The sequence below is a fragment of the Lepidochelys kempii genome, chromosome 11 (genome assembly GCF_965140285.1).
Source record: "Lepidochelys kempii isolate rLepKem1 chromosome 11, rLepKem1.hap1, whole genome shotgun sequence".
Classification (NCBI taxonomy): Eukaryota; Metazoa; Chordata; order Testudines; family Cheloniidae; genus Lepidochelys; species Lepidochelys kempii.
Genome location: NC_136390.1, coordinates 18,600,749 through 18,614,066, shown reverse-complemented (window position 1 = coordinate 18,614,066; position 13,318 = coordinate 18,600,749). Strand labels below are relative to the sequence as shown.

Genomic DNA, 13,318 nt, shown 5'->3' with positions numbered 1-13,318 from the left:
CGCCTTCCTCTGTAGCATGGGGCACGGGTCACTTGCGGGAGGATTCTCTGCTCCTTGAAGTCTTTAAACCACGATTTGAGGACTTCAATAGCTCAGACATAAGTGAGAGGTTTTTCGCAGGAATGGGTGGGTGAGATTCTGTGGCCTGCGCTGTACAGGACGTCGGACTAGATCATCATAATGGTCCCTTCTGACCTTAGTATCTATGAATCTAGGTGAGGCCTCACCTGTGCTACGTAGAGCAGGACAGTTAGTTCCTATGTCTTACATACGACATTATTACTACACCCCAGAATGACATGAAGTCTTTTTCACAACTGCATCACATTGTTGACTCATGTTCCATTTGTGATCACCTATAATGCCCAGATCCTTTTAACCAATACTACCACTAGCTAGTTATTCCTGATTTTGTAGTTATGCCTTTGATTTTTCCTTCCTCAGGGTAGTACCTTTCACTTATCTCTACTGAATTTCATCTTGTTGATTTCAGACCAATTCATAGAACCATAGGACTGGAAGGGACCTTGAGAGGTCATCTAGTCCAGTCCCCTGCACTCATGGCAGGACTATTATTTAGACCATCCCTGACAGTTATTTGTCTAACCTGCTCTTAAAAATCTCTAATGATGGAGATTCCGCAACCTCTCTAAGCAGTTTATTCCAGTGCTTAACTACCCTGACAATGAGGACGTTTTTGCTAATGTCCAGCCTAAACCACCCTTGCTGCAAATTTAAGCCCATTGCTTGTCCTAACCTGAGAGGTTAAGGAGAACAATTTTTCTCCCTCCTCCTTGTAACAACTTTTTTATGTACACCTCTACCCCTATATTACATGGTCCTCAGGAGCCAAAAAATCTTACTGCGTTATAGGTGAAACCGCATTATATCAAACTTGCTTTGGCCTCGAGCATTTCCGTTATTAATAGTCACTTCCCGCCCCCTGGCCTGACCCCTCAGAACCCCCCAGACCCATCCAACACCCCCCCTCCGCTCCCTGTCCCCTGACTGCCCCGACCCCATCCACACACCCCCTTTCCTGACCATCTTGCCCTCTGAACCATCCAACCCCGCCTGCTCCTTGTCCTGTGACCACCCCTGGAGACCCTCTGCCCCTTATCCAACCCCTCAGCCCTGGCCCAGCACCTTTAACACGCCGCTCGGAGCAGCATGTCAGAACCTGACACACTGATATGCCGGAGTGTGCAGCCCCGCCACCCAGAGCTCTGCTTTACCACATTATATCCGAATTCGTGTTATATCGGGTCACGTTATATCGGTGTGTATGTATATATATATACTTGAAAACCGTTGTCATGTCCCCTCTCAGTCTTCTTTTCTCCGAAACAAACACAGTTTTTTCAATCTTCCCTCATAGGTCATGTTTTCCAGACCCTTAATCATTTTTGTTGCTCTTCTCTGGACTTTCTCCAATTTGTCCACATCTTTCCTGAAATGTGGCACCCAGAACTGGACACAATACTCCAGTTGAGGCCTAATCACCATGGAGTACAGCGGACAAATTACTTCTTGTGTCTTGCTTACAACACTTCTGCTAATACAGCCAAGAATGGTGTTTGCTTTTTTTTTCTTTTTTGGCAACAGTGTTACACTGTTTAACTTGTGATCCACTATGATCCCCAGATCCCTTTCTGCAGTACTCCTTCCGAGGCACTCATTTCCCATTTTGTATTTGTACATTGTGCATTGTATTTGTGATGGTTCCTTCCTAAGTGGAGTACTTTGCATTTGTCCTTATTGAATTGCATCCTGTTTACTTCAGATCATTTCTCCAGATCATTTTGAATTTTAATCATATCCTCCAAAGCACTTGCAACCTAAATTTCCCTCTAAGCTGTGCAGCCACACTGCAGGTTATCAAGGGCCATGCAGGCACGCAACCAGAAGAGCCTGTACTGGAGAGGCACCTCTCTTCCCTGCCGCAGCCCCGGAGCAACCTGCACCCCAAACCTCTCATCCCTGGCCCCACCTTAGAGCCCGCAACCTCCACCGGAGCCCTCACCCTCCGCACCCCAACCTTCTGCCCCAGCCCTGAGCCCCCTCCCACGCCCTGAACCCCTCATCCCTGGCTCCACCCCAGAGCCTGCACCCCAAACCCCTCATCCCGAGCCCACACCCCCAGCCAGAGCCCTCAGACCCCCACACCCCAACTCTCTGCCCCAGCTCTGAGCATCCTCCCACACTCCTAACCCTTTGGCCCCATCCCCGCCACATATCACCTCCATATTGGTGCACATAACAAAATTAATTCCGCACATGGATGTAAAACATTAGAGGGAACATTGCTTGCAACCCCTTCCAGCTTGGTATTGTCTGCAAACTTTATAGGTATACTCTCTATGCCATTATCTAAATCACTGATGAAGATATTGAACAGAACCGGACCCAGAACTGCGGAACCCCACTTGATGTGCTCTTCCAGCTTGCCTGTGAACCACTGATAAGTACTCTCTGGCAATGGGTTTCCAGCCAGGTATGCACCCATCTTATAGTAGCTCCATCTAGGTTGTATTTTCTTAGTTTGTTTATGAGAAGGTCATGCAAGACAGTATCAAGCATTACTAAAGTCAAGATATACCATTTCTGCCGCTTCCTCCCTATCCACAAGGCTATAAGGCTATCAAAGAAAACTATTAGGTTGGTTTGACACGATTTGTTCTTGACAAATCCATGCTGATTGTTACTTAGCACCTTATTATCTTCTAGGTGTTTGCAAATTGATTGTTTAATTATTTGCTCCCATTATCTTTCCAGGTACTGAAGTTAAGCTGACCTGTCTGTAATTCCCCAGTTGTCCTTATTTCTCTTTTTATAGATTGGCACTATATTTTCCCTTTTCCAGTCCTCTGGAATCTCTCCCATCTTTCATGACTTTTCAGAGATAATCACTAATGGCTCAGATATCTCCTCAGTCAGCTCCTTGAGTATTCTAGGGTGTATATCATTAGGCCCTGAAGACATCGAACTTGTCTAAGTAATTTTTAACTTGTTTTTTCCCTATTTTAGCCTCATATCCTACCTCATTTTCACTGGCATTCACTATGTTAGACATCCAATCACTACTAATCTTTTTGGTGAAAACTGAAACAAAAATGTCATTTAGCTCTTCTGTCATTTCCACTTTTTCTGTTACTATTCATGATTGAATAGTACCGAACCCAAGACTGACCCTTGTTGACCTCACTAAATATGCCCTCCCATTTAGACAGTGATCCATTGGTAATTTACTCTTGAGTATAATTTTTCAACCAGTTGTGCACCCACCTTATTGTAATTTCATCTAGACCCCATTTCCCTGTTTTGCTTATAAGACTCTCATATGGGACTGCATCAAAAGCTTTACTAAAATCAAGATTTATCATGCCTACTGCTTCCTCCCAGCCACAAGGCCAGTCATAATTGGGAGGTGCTCAGATGCTATAGAAAGAAGGGCCATGTGAGTTCTTAAGATAAATAGACATTAGGGTCAATGAAACTTTTGCCATTTATTTCATGGAGCCAGAATTTCACCTAAAATAATTCCCCATAGTTCTGTAAAACAAAAGATGAGCTTTTCAACTGATGCAATTACAGCACTGATTCAAATGTTCATTCATCATTTTACATCCTTAGTGTTGCCAATATGTAATAATTCACTGGATGGAGTATTAATTTCATTTCAAATGAATTTGAGTATGCTGTAGGTATTCGTGCTCACTTGGAGTATAAAAATTGAAATAGTTTTTAATATGTACACATTTTAACCCAAACTGTTTGACTGAGTAAGCAAGCTATTTGAAAATGACATTGCTTAGAAAGAAGCTATACTTAAGGAGAGAGAACAGCTTTTAATTCTTTCCAAATGTTAACTCTTTACAGCTTGACTGTACAAATTAATTTAATAAATAATGGATTTAGCTTAAGCCATGACAGTTTCAAAATATAGATAAGGATTATCTCCATTTTCTAAATGGAGAAGCTGAGGTACAGAGAGGATATATGATTTACCCAAACTCACAGAGAGAATCACAGTGAGAGTTGGGATTAGAATGCAAGTCTCCTGGCTCTCAGTTTTGACTTTATAAACACTGCCTCTCTTACTTCAGAGAGCTACAACTTCTCTTGTTCGGTTAAATAGATGAGGAAAAGAATCTGATTACTCTCCAACATTTTTCGTACTGCTTTTCACTGTGGAAGGATATATGATACAGTGTCACAGTAATTACACTCAGTTACACTATTTATGCTCAAATAAATTTGTTCATCTCTAAGGTGCCACAAGTACTCCTGTTCTTTTTGCTGATACAGACTAACACGGCTGCTACTCTGAAACCAGTAATTACACTATCATGGTTGAGTTTTTAAAGTATTACTTTGTTAAAAGAAAAAAAATTACAATAAGACATTCCAGCCAATATATTATGGTTCAAAAACTCCCTTACTAATACACGTATAGCACTTAGCCTATGGTAATTAATTACTTGACATTTACAAATGGAGACATGAAAGTCAAAATACCTAGAAAACCCAGGACATTATTCTGCTTTATGACAAGTCACACTGTTACCTCTAAGACCTTGTCATCAGTAGGAGGGGAAAAGTTTTAACATGTATTAACTAATGTGTTGAAATACAATGTAAAAATATTAGGATTTCCCCAGGGAACCTGCTAACGTTTCTTAAAACTACAACTGCCTTGTCTACACATGACATGTGTTAAAAGTATGCATTTTTTCCTTGTGCTAGACATGGCCTAAAAGATAGACCTATAGTACAAAACCTCAAGGAAACTGGGAGTTTGGCTGGTTTTGCAGTTGTGTTAACTTACTACATCTGTAAACAACCAGTATGTATATACAGAATTATTCTAAAGTGATATTAAATCTCTCTCATTCTGTTGTATATCATTATTTATTTTTAAAATGTACCACGCTAACAATTCTGTAAATTTGTTCTATGCTTGTGCTGATTTAAAATTTTGACTGGAATATTAAAAATTTCCTGGTTGAGAAATAGCTTTAAATTACTTTTAAATTGAGTTTATATAATTAAAAGAGAATGTCTGTCATTTTCTATCTACTAATTAACATTTTTAAAAATACCTCAAATTAGAAAGTACAAAAGACCCGTAATTGAGAAAAAAATGTTACAACTTTAGACAAGTGGACTATATCTATTGAAGGAATTTTGGATCTGTATGTTTGATAAAGTTTGTTTCTCTTTCCTAGTTTGAAAAAGAAAAACAACATGACATTCGTGCCTTCTTTTCACCAAAACCATCTGCTGAGAAAAAACGCAAAATTGATTCTTGGGATAAATCACTGAACTTTACTTCAGGAGATTCTAAAGTCACACCGGGAAAGGACATAGAGGAGGGCAGCAGGCATTTGGACGCCAGAGAAATAATTGATGTGGATGCAATTTGTTATGAAAATGGCTGTGAGCCTGAAGCTAAAAGACCAAGAGCTATAAGTACACCCACCCAAAGCAGCTCCAGTGAGAAAAAAAGAAAAATTTTGCCTGGAAAAACAAACACTTTGTGTACCAAAGAAACTGATCATGGTCTTTCTGGTGGCTCTCTGTCTAATTCAAGGAAAAAATCACCTTTAGCCAAAGTCTGGTGTTGTAGTCTTTGCACTTACACTAATAATTCGTTATTACCTTATTGTGAAATCTGTGAATGTCCTCGTGGTAGTGATGGTGAGTAACTCATGCTGCACATTGTAACTGAATAGGCATATTCCTATCTTGTTTTTCTTCAAAGATTATAGTGTTTTTATACTCAAATACATAAGTATTTACAAATTCAGACAAAATATGAAGAATAAAATCGTCACATGAGGTGGAATTTTTGAAATTGTCTCCTAATTTTGGTCAGGAACTTATTTCAGAAAGTTCCTGTGATATGACATTAATTAGCAAAAATGGATACCTGTTTAAAGTCAGTAGGATGTAAATTCAATGAGCAGCAGCAGAAATTGTTTCCATGGCAGCAAGCATGCTCTACAGTCAGAGCCCTGCTGCTTTCTTTCCCTTCAGAGGATTTATCATTATCAACAAGCCAATGAAATTATAGATTTTTTTTCCTATCTTTTCACGGCCGAATGATGCAGTGTCAATGCTTTACTTAGTTAAACAAGTATGTAATTGTCACAAGAGCTAACATTTTAAGACATGAAAAGTTTTTAAATTTGTAAATATTTAAATTTCTCCCCTCAAAGAATAAAAATTGGAATGTCCATAGTAAGTTTGTGTTTTAAAATAGCCAAAAGATTTTTATAAAGTCCTAACTATCTGTCTCCATGGTATATGCATTTTGGTATCACTGTCATCTAGATTGTTTGTGGAGAAAAGATGAGTAGGCATTTTTTAAAAAGCTGTTTAAACACAAATAATAAGAGCTATTAGCCTTGTATATTTTCTTTTTGAAATAGCATAATCAACTAAAGGACATATTTTAAACTTCATATTTCAAACAGAAAATTACCCTTAGGAAATTACTGATCCTGTTGTGCTTATTGTACAATGTCCATACCTTATTCACCACAATATCTACTGTTTTGTATTTTGAAAGTAATTTGTATGTATAACATACTGCTTGTACCTCTTTAATACTAACTATTAGGATGTGAGAGGATCATATTAATTTGCTTCAGGGACCTGAGTTAGTGGACTTCTTCCAGTTCTTGGGTGACAAATAGCTATAAAATAAAAGCCACCACCATAGTTGGTAGCATTGTTGACAGTTTCAGTAGTGGAGACCAAGGCTAGATTGTGTCATGGACTCTGAACTGTTTCACTCACTGGCTGATACACATCGGTAAGCAGTGCCTGTGCAATACCTATGCCATAGAGGACTTTTGTTTCCTATGTCATCAACCTGGCTCATCTCATAAGCACTAAAATTCACTTAAGAAAAATAATAGAAACAAATATAATTATATTGGTTCTAATTGATTTCACAGACATTAAGCTCTAGTTTCTAAAATAAAATATGTTTGCTGTGGGGTAGAGAGAGAAGCAATTGGTCTGTACATTTTCCTCAGATAAATAATAAATACTGTATAAGTAGAACTTTAAAAATTGTATTGAAATGTATTAATGTTAGTATTGTTCAACATTAGGAATAATATGCTGAATAATATGTAATTTTCAACATCATGCAATTTAAAATATTTTTAAAATTGAAGTTTAAACTTAAACATTACAGTTTTCAGGTGTTTAATTGTTTAAAACTATCTGTTACTATTCAGCAAGTCTAAAATTAATTACATTTCATTTATGGCACAGCTGTTCTTTCAGAATTAACTACTGGATTCTTATAACCAAAATACATTTTAGGATACTTTGTTTCAAATATAAATTAATATTACTGCCTAATATTTATCTTATTTACTTAATTATTTTTATAGACGCAAAGTAAAATTGATCACTTTCCTATTTCTTTAACTATAGATAAACAGAATACAAATCAAATGAATGATCCTCCCTCTACTCTGAGTGAAGGAGAAAATGCATCACAGGACTCTAGAAAAATCAAAGGTATAGCAATATGCAATGCAGACAATGAGAGAAAGGATTTAGTACAAACAGCGACTGAATCATCTGATGAGATTGGGGGAGAAGTCGCTAATGCTGTTGAAAATGGATCTGAAGAATGTGAGCAAAAGCCTCAAGAAGGTAAAGAAAAATAGAGTTCCTAGTAGAGCCAATTTACCATAGCAGTTCTGCAGAATTGCATTAAACATAAACACTGGGATGCAGATTCATTTGGAAACCACATATTTGAAACACAGAAAAGCCGCACATGCAGAATGACAACTGGGCTTCTGTGTTTCACCATAGGACAGCCAGTTGAATTGTCAGGTGGGCTGAACCCAACATTTTCATCCAACTGTGGCAGAACCACAGATATACATAGTAATGTTCACAGTTTGCTTTTGGGTTGTGTGACAAATATGCCCTATGAGCAGCTGCCAGTTAGCAGGTTGTTGTTCCATATACAGTCATTTTATTGAATTTTGTGGCTGCAGATACTCGTCTGTGGTTATACTGTACACAACGTAGATACATTTTAATGTTTAATGATACTGTACACAACGTAGATACATTTTAATGTTTAATGAGAAACACATGGGGTAAAAATACAAAGGTCCTTTTAATTTCCCTCCTTTTTTCTTTAATTTTCTCCTGCCCATCATTCCAATAGGTTTCTTCTACTTTGTTGCTTCATTTGTGGGCGGCAGGCTGCAGTGAACTTTGCAGTGCGCATCCTTGTTGTCCGTTGGCCTGCTAGTACAGGTTTCTCTGGTCATATTGAGCTGTTATCCTAGGCAGCAATTAGTTACAGAATCTCTGTGATATGTAGAATGCCTGATATTCGTGTTCATTCTTATGGATACAATTTTTGTCACTATAAAATATACAAATTATGCATATCTTTATTCATTCTCATTCAGTTTCTTAAGCAACACCAGAATGTGTCTAACTTTTTTAAACTTAAGTAAAAGATGCTTCCAAGTCTTCATGTAACAACAATAACACCTTCTTGTAAGCACACTATCACAGGGTGTTTTACTCACCACTGGGTGGCATTGCTTTCTGGCGACTCTGGGGATTAACTGTGCCTGGTTCAGAGTCCCGTTTCTGGTCTTCCACCGTGCAGCTGTCCTGCTCACAGAGTCATACTATGGTTGCTTCCTGACTTGGCCCTCTGGCCAGGTCACCCTGTGATTTTCTGCTTCCAGGGGGAGTTTTTCCAAGTCTCTGTGCACAAGCAGCGTCAGACAATCCTCTCATCCACTGCCCTGACCGTGTCACTGCCACAGTGAATCAGGTAGTCGTCTTGTTCACTGCCCCCAGCAATGCCATTCTGTAGTGGATGGCAAGAAAGCCCAGGCCTACCCTCTACTCTGGGTTCCAGTCCCAAGCCCTATAGCGAGCAGTTAAGGTATGGATTTTCACCAACCCTACTGCTGTCTTTCCTGAACTACTTGGAGTGTACAGACTTTCATCTTGGACTGGTTTGAATTAGGTAAGGATAGAGGTATGATGTGTTGCTGTGATACTTTAAATACAGACTTGTAATGAAATATTATTTATATAAGAATAGTATTCAGATGCTCCAGTCAGAATTGAGGCCCTCTTGGGGTAGGTCTGATACAAACACATACAAAAATACTGTCCCTGCACCCAAGACCTTACAACCTAAGGATGAAAAATACAATATTAGAAGGATGTCACATGCTAGAACAGACAGAACTGGTACAAAACAGAGGTAGTAACTTGTGTATATTATACCATTAGAAACATCATTAGAGAAAAGTTTATTAGAATGATATTGCTTAAGTTGTTAGAACCCTAAGTTTTAATTCTAAGTTCCAAACGAAATATCAAATACTTTTTTTTAGCTTCTCCCAAAGACACCATTTTAGAAGCGAAGCAAAGCCTAATATGCATTGAAAGAGCAATGTGAGGCTCTTATCTTATGACTTTTAGATCTAGTTAACCTTTTTCTGTGGCAGGTATGCTCATTTTCCATCTTTGTTCCAAGTAATGAAGATTAGATTAAAAAAAAAAAAACTTTTATTATTTTTTATAGGATGTGTTGATAATTCAGATACTTTTCCAGTGTATGATGTGCTGAACTTCTGTGCAAGTAGGAATACTGATAGAATTCACCTCTATACAAAGGTAAACATTACAATGCACTCAATCTCTACAGGTTTCACATACCAGTATGCTTATTGTAGGGCAACATTTTACTTTGTAATAATGAAAGGTTTACAACACATATGCATTTATATTTTAATTTTCTTATTTCATACCAAAGCTTTCTTTTTTATTAACTGAGATGTACAAAAATTAGGCAATTTATCTTCTAGTTCTTTTCCGCCAATTAATAATAGTTCTCTAGACAAGATAATTTTTCTCCTAGCTTACAAATGTTTTCTCAATGGATATATTTTAGAAGGCTGATAAATTGGGTTATCTATTGAGGTACAAATGTTAGTGGTTTATGAGGGTTCTTTGCTGTAAAATAGGAGTTTCAGAACACTTAGTTATTAGGGTGGTAGACTTTTTCCTTTCTTGGTTGTAAAAATCTTGCCTTTCCAATTCTTGCTAAAATGAGCTGAAGAAAGAGATAATCATTGTCATCTTGTGAAAGTGCTCTTACAGGGCCTTATCCAAAATTAAAATCAAGGGGATTTGATATATGGTGATATATATAGGCTCTTGAAAATGGTGTTTAATCTAGAAGACAATAGTGTGCAACATAATAACAGATGTTTTCTGTTAAAGTACTATCAGATAACTTTTGATTCTTCTTCGAGTGCTTGCTCATGTCCATTCCATGTCAGATGTGTGCACGCCGTGTGCACCGTTGTCAGAGAGTTTTCTCCTACCGGTATCTGTAGGGCCGGCTCTAGTGCCCCTTGGAGGCCTGCACATATGCACCAATATAAGGGGCGCTGTCGGCTCTGCGCCCTCTCAGTCCCTTCTTAGTACCCATGACGGTTGCTGGAATGCTCTTGCTCTTCCTTCAACAAGACTTCTCCCGGTGTTTTTCTGAACTCTCGTTGTATATAGTTGATAGTTTTTAGTTGTTTAAGTAGTTTTTTAGAGTTAGTTGTTAGTCCCCATAAGGGACTTTGTTCCTGGGACGGGACCTGCCCCTGTCCCCGAGGTTCAAGCCTTGTGCAACTTGCACAAAGCCTATGCCTGTGACTGATCCTTACTCCAGCTGTTTAAAGTCTTGGGGGAAACTCATGTAAAAGACAAGTGTCGGATCTGCAGGAGTTTCAGACCCCACACGCAAAATGACAGGGACATCAAACTGAAAGCCCTGCTTATGGAAGCCAGGCTGAGATCAGCCTCCAAGCCAGGCAGATCGGACTCAGCACTGAGAACCTCCACCTCTGTGTGCAGTGCTCCTCCAGCATCGGGTCCCTTCCGGTACCGCTCAACCTCTCCAGTACAGGCAAAGCGGCACAGGAAGCATGCCAACAGAGGGCGCTCCCCTATGCCTCAAGAAGAGCAGAGAAGCCTGGGGGGGAAGATGTGACCCATGTCACCATCCCCTCAAAGGTGTACGGCTGGGGAACTTACAGAACCCGTGGTACCCAGCCCGCTGAGGGATCCCCCGAGTATGCTGGGCACGAGCAGAGGCACGGAGCACATGAGGGCACTGTCCACATCCAAACGCTTTCAGGCTGCCAAAGACATAATGGCCCTTTCAATCCTGCCCAGGCCAAGGGATCGCCAGCCTGTGGCGGGGGAACCACCTAAGGCCGTTGTCTCAAGAGGGAAACCCAAGTTGGGACCCCCTCGGTGGTCCCCAGCCCATCACCAGTCTCTGTCTTTGGCCAGGTCTTGGGCATCGACATGCCCATCCCCAGCTTGCCAGCCCCAGTCTCCATCACCTAGACACTGGTCGCCTCAGCCTAGGCGCTGATCACCGAATCCCAGGTGTTGGTCACCAGATACCTGACATCGTTCTCTGGCACCATGGCACCAGTCCCCAGAGGCCCGGTGTTGGTCTACTGAACCGCAGCGCCACTCACGTGAGTCCTGGCACCAGTTGCCAGAATGCTGGCACCAGTCATTGGAATATCTGCACCGATCGTCAAGTCCTCGCAGTCATTCCCCAGTACTGAGGCCTTGCTCTCCGGACCCCCATCAGAGTTGACTAGAGGGTGCAACAGCACTGCCTGGGTCATCCTATGAAGAATCTTCATTGGGCTCCAAAGAGGAATCAGCGCTGCCTCTGAAGAGGCACCACCATCCGGCTTACCAGACAGATGTTGGTGCCGTTCCATCCATGGGCCCATAGACCCTGGGTCAATGGCCAGTCCATTGGCAGTACTGGAAGCCGTGGGGGTTACCAGTGGTACTGGGTCACTTTTTGCACTCCCCTTCAGTAATGACCTCTGAAAGGAGCACTGGCCCCGCCTCAGCCCATGCCAAAACTGGCTTTGGATTCGGACCACAGCACCGAGATCCCCATCGTACCCCCAATTGAAGGGGCCCCAGGACAGATCAAGGACCCAGCTCCTCCCCTCCGGTGGCTTCCTCCTCGTCTTTCCCTGATGAGGCACTCATGGGGCCTGCTAACCCTGTTACCCCCCCAGTGATCTCAAACACCACCAGGAGCTTCTTAAGAAAATCGCCTCCAATCTGGGCCTGCAGGTGGAGGACCCCATTTTTGATATTTTGACAGCTGCAGCTGCAAGGTAGCTCTTCCCATGCACCAGGAGGTGCTCAAGGTGGTAAAGGCACTCTGGCAGACCCCCACTTCTTTGCCCTCAACTTCCAAGAGGGCAGAGAAGAAGTATTACGTGCCTGCAAAGGGCTACGATTATATATACTCCCACCCTCCTCCTGGTTCCCTGTTGGTTGCTGCTGCCAATGAGTGGGATAGGCAGGGCCCAGGCCAGTGCTACCTCAAAAAACAAGGAGGCAAAACTATGTGATGGGTTCCCCACAGGGTGCCACCTGGAACTGGAGTACCACTGAGCCCTCTGACACACCATCCTGGGCTCCCTCTCTCACTGTGCTCCTGTGACAAGCTGCAGACCTGCTCCCAGATCTTCACTCCCCACACAAGAAGACTCCTGGAAACATCTGAGGAACAAAGACTGAACGGGGAGGGTTTCCCGGTGGCACCCCAGGGGGAACCCATCACAAACGCTTGGACCTATTCAGTAGAAAAGTTTATTCTACTGCAAGCCTCCAGCTGCATATCGTAAACCAACAACTGCTTCTAGGGCGATACAACTTCGTCGTTTGGGTCTCCAAACGGTCACTGCCCCAAGAAGTGCAGCAGGAGTTCGGGACCATTGCGGAAGAGGGAAAGACCATGGCAAGGACCTCCCTCCAGTCCGCCCTGGATGCGGCGGACTTGACATCCAGGTCGATGGCGTCGGCAGTCGCCATGAGGAGGGGCTCATGGTTGCCATCATCAGGGCTGTCACCAGAGGTCCAGCAATTAGTGCGGGACTTTCCATTCGAAGGGTCCTCGCCATTCTCAGACCAAACGGACATGAAGCTGCATGGAGTTAAAGACTCCAGAGCCACATTAAGATCCCTGGGCCTTTATACATCGGCAGCTTCTTGCAGACGTTTTAGGCCTCAGCAGCCCCATTTCTCAGGTCCAGCCAGACACAAGACCAACTAGCGCAAAGGGAGAGGTTACAGGCACTGCCAGAGCCTACCAGCCTCTTCTTCCTCCCAGCAGAGTACTAGCAATGCGCTGAGCAGGCCTTTTGAAGGCGCTCAGAGGGATGGACTACCAGTCTCCCTTCTAGATCTGGAAACC

General features: G+C 41.9%; 1 protein-coding gene across 3 annotated transcripts in view; it reads left to right on the top strand.

Moving 5' to 3' along the window:
- The window catches only part of ZRANB3 (zinc finger RANBP2-type containing 3), a 128,458-nt gene that overhangs the window by 92,001 nt on the left and 23,139 nt on the right, over positions 1-13,318 (top strand). For all 3 annotated transcript variants that reach the window (XM_073305335.2, XM_073305334.2, XM_073305336.1), the window contains 3 exons: positions 5,229-5,700; positions 7,456-7,680; positions 9,602-9,693. In XM_073305335.2, the coding sequence (XP_073161436.1) occupies positions 5,229-5,700; positions 7,456-7,680; positions 9,602-9,693 (789 nt within the window). The remainder of the gene's footprint in view (positions 1-5,228; positions 5,701-7,455; positions 7,681-9,601; positions 9,694-13,318) is intronic.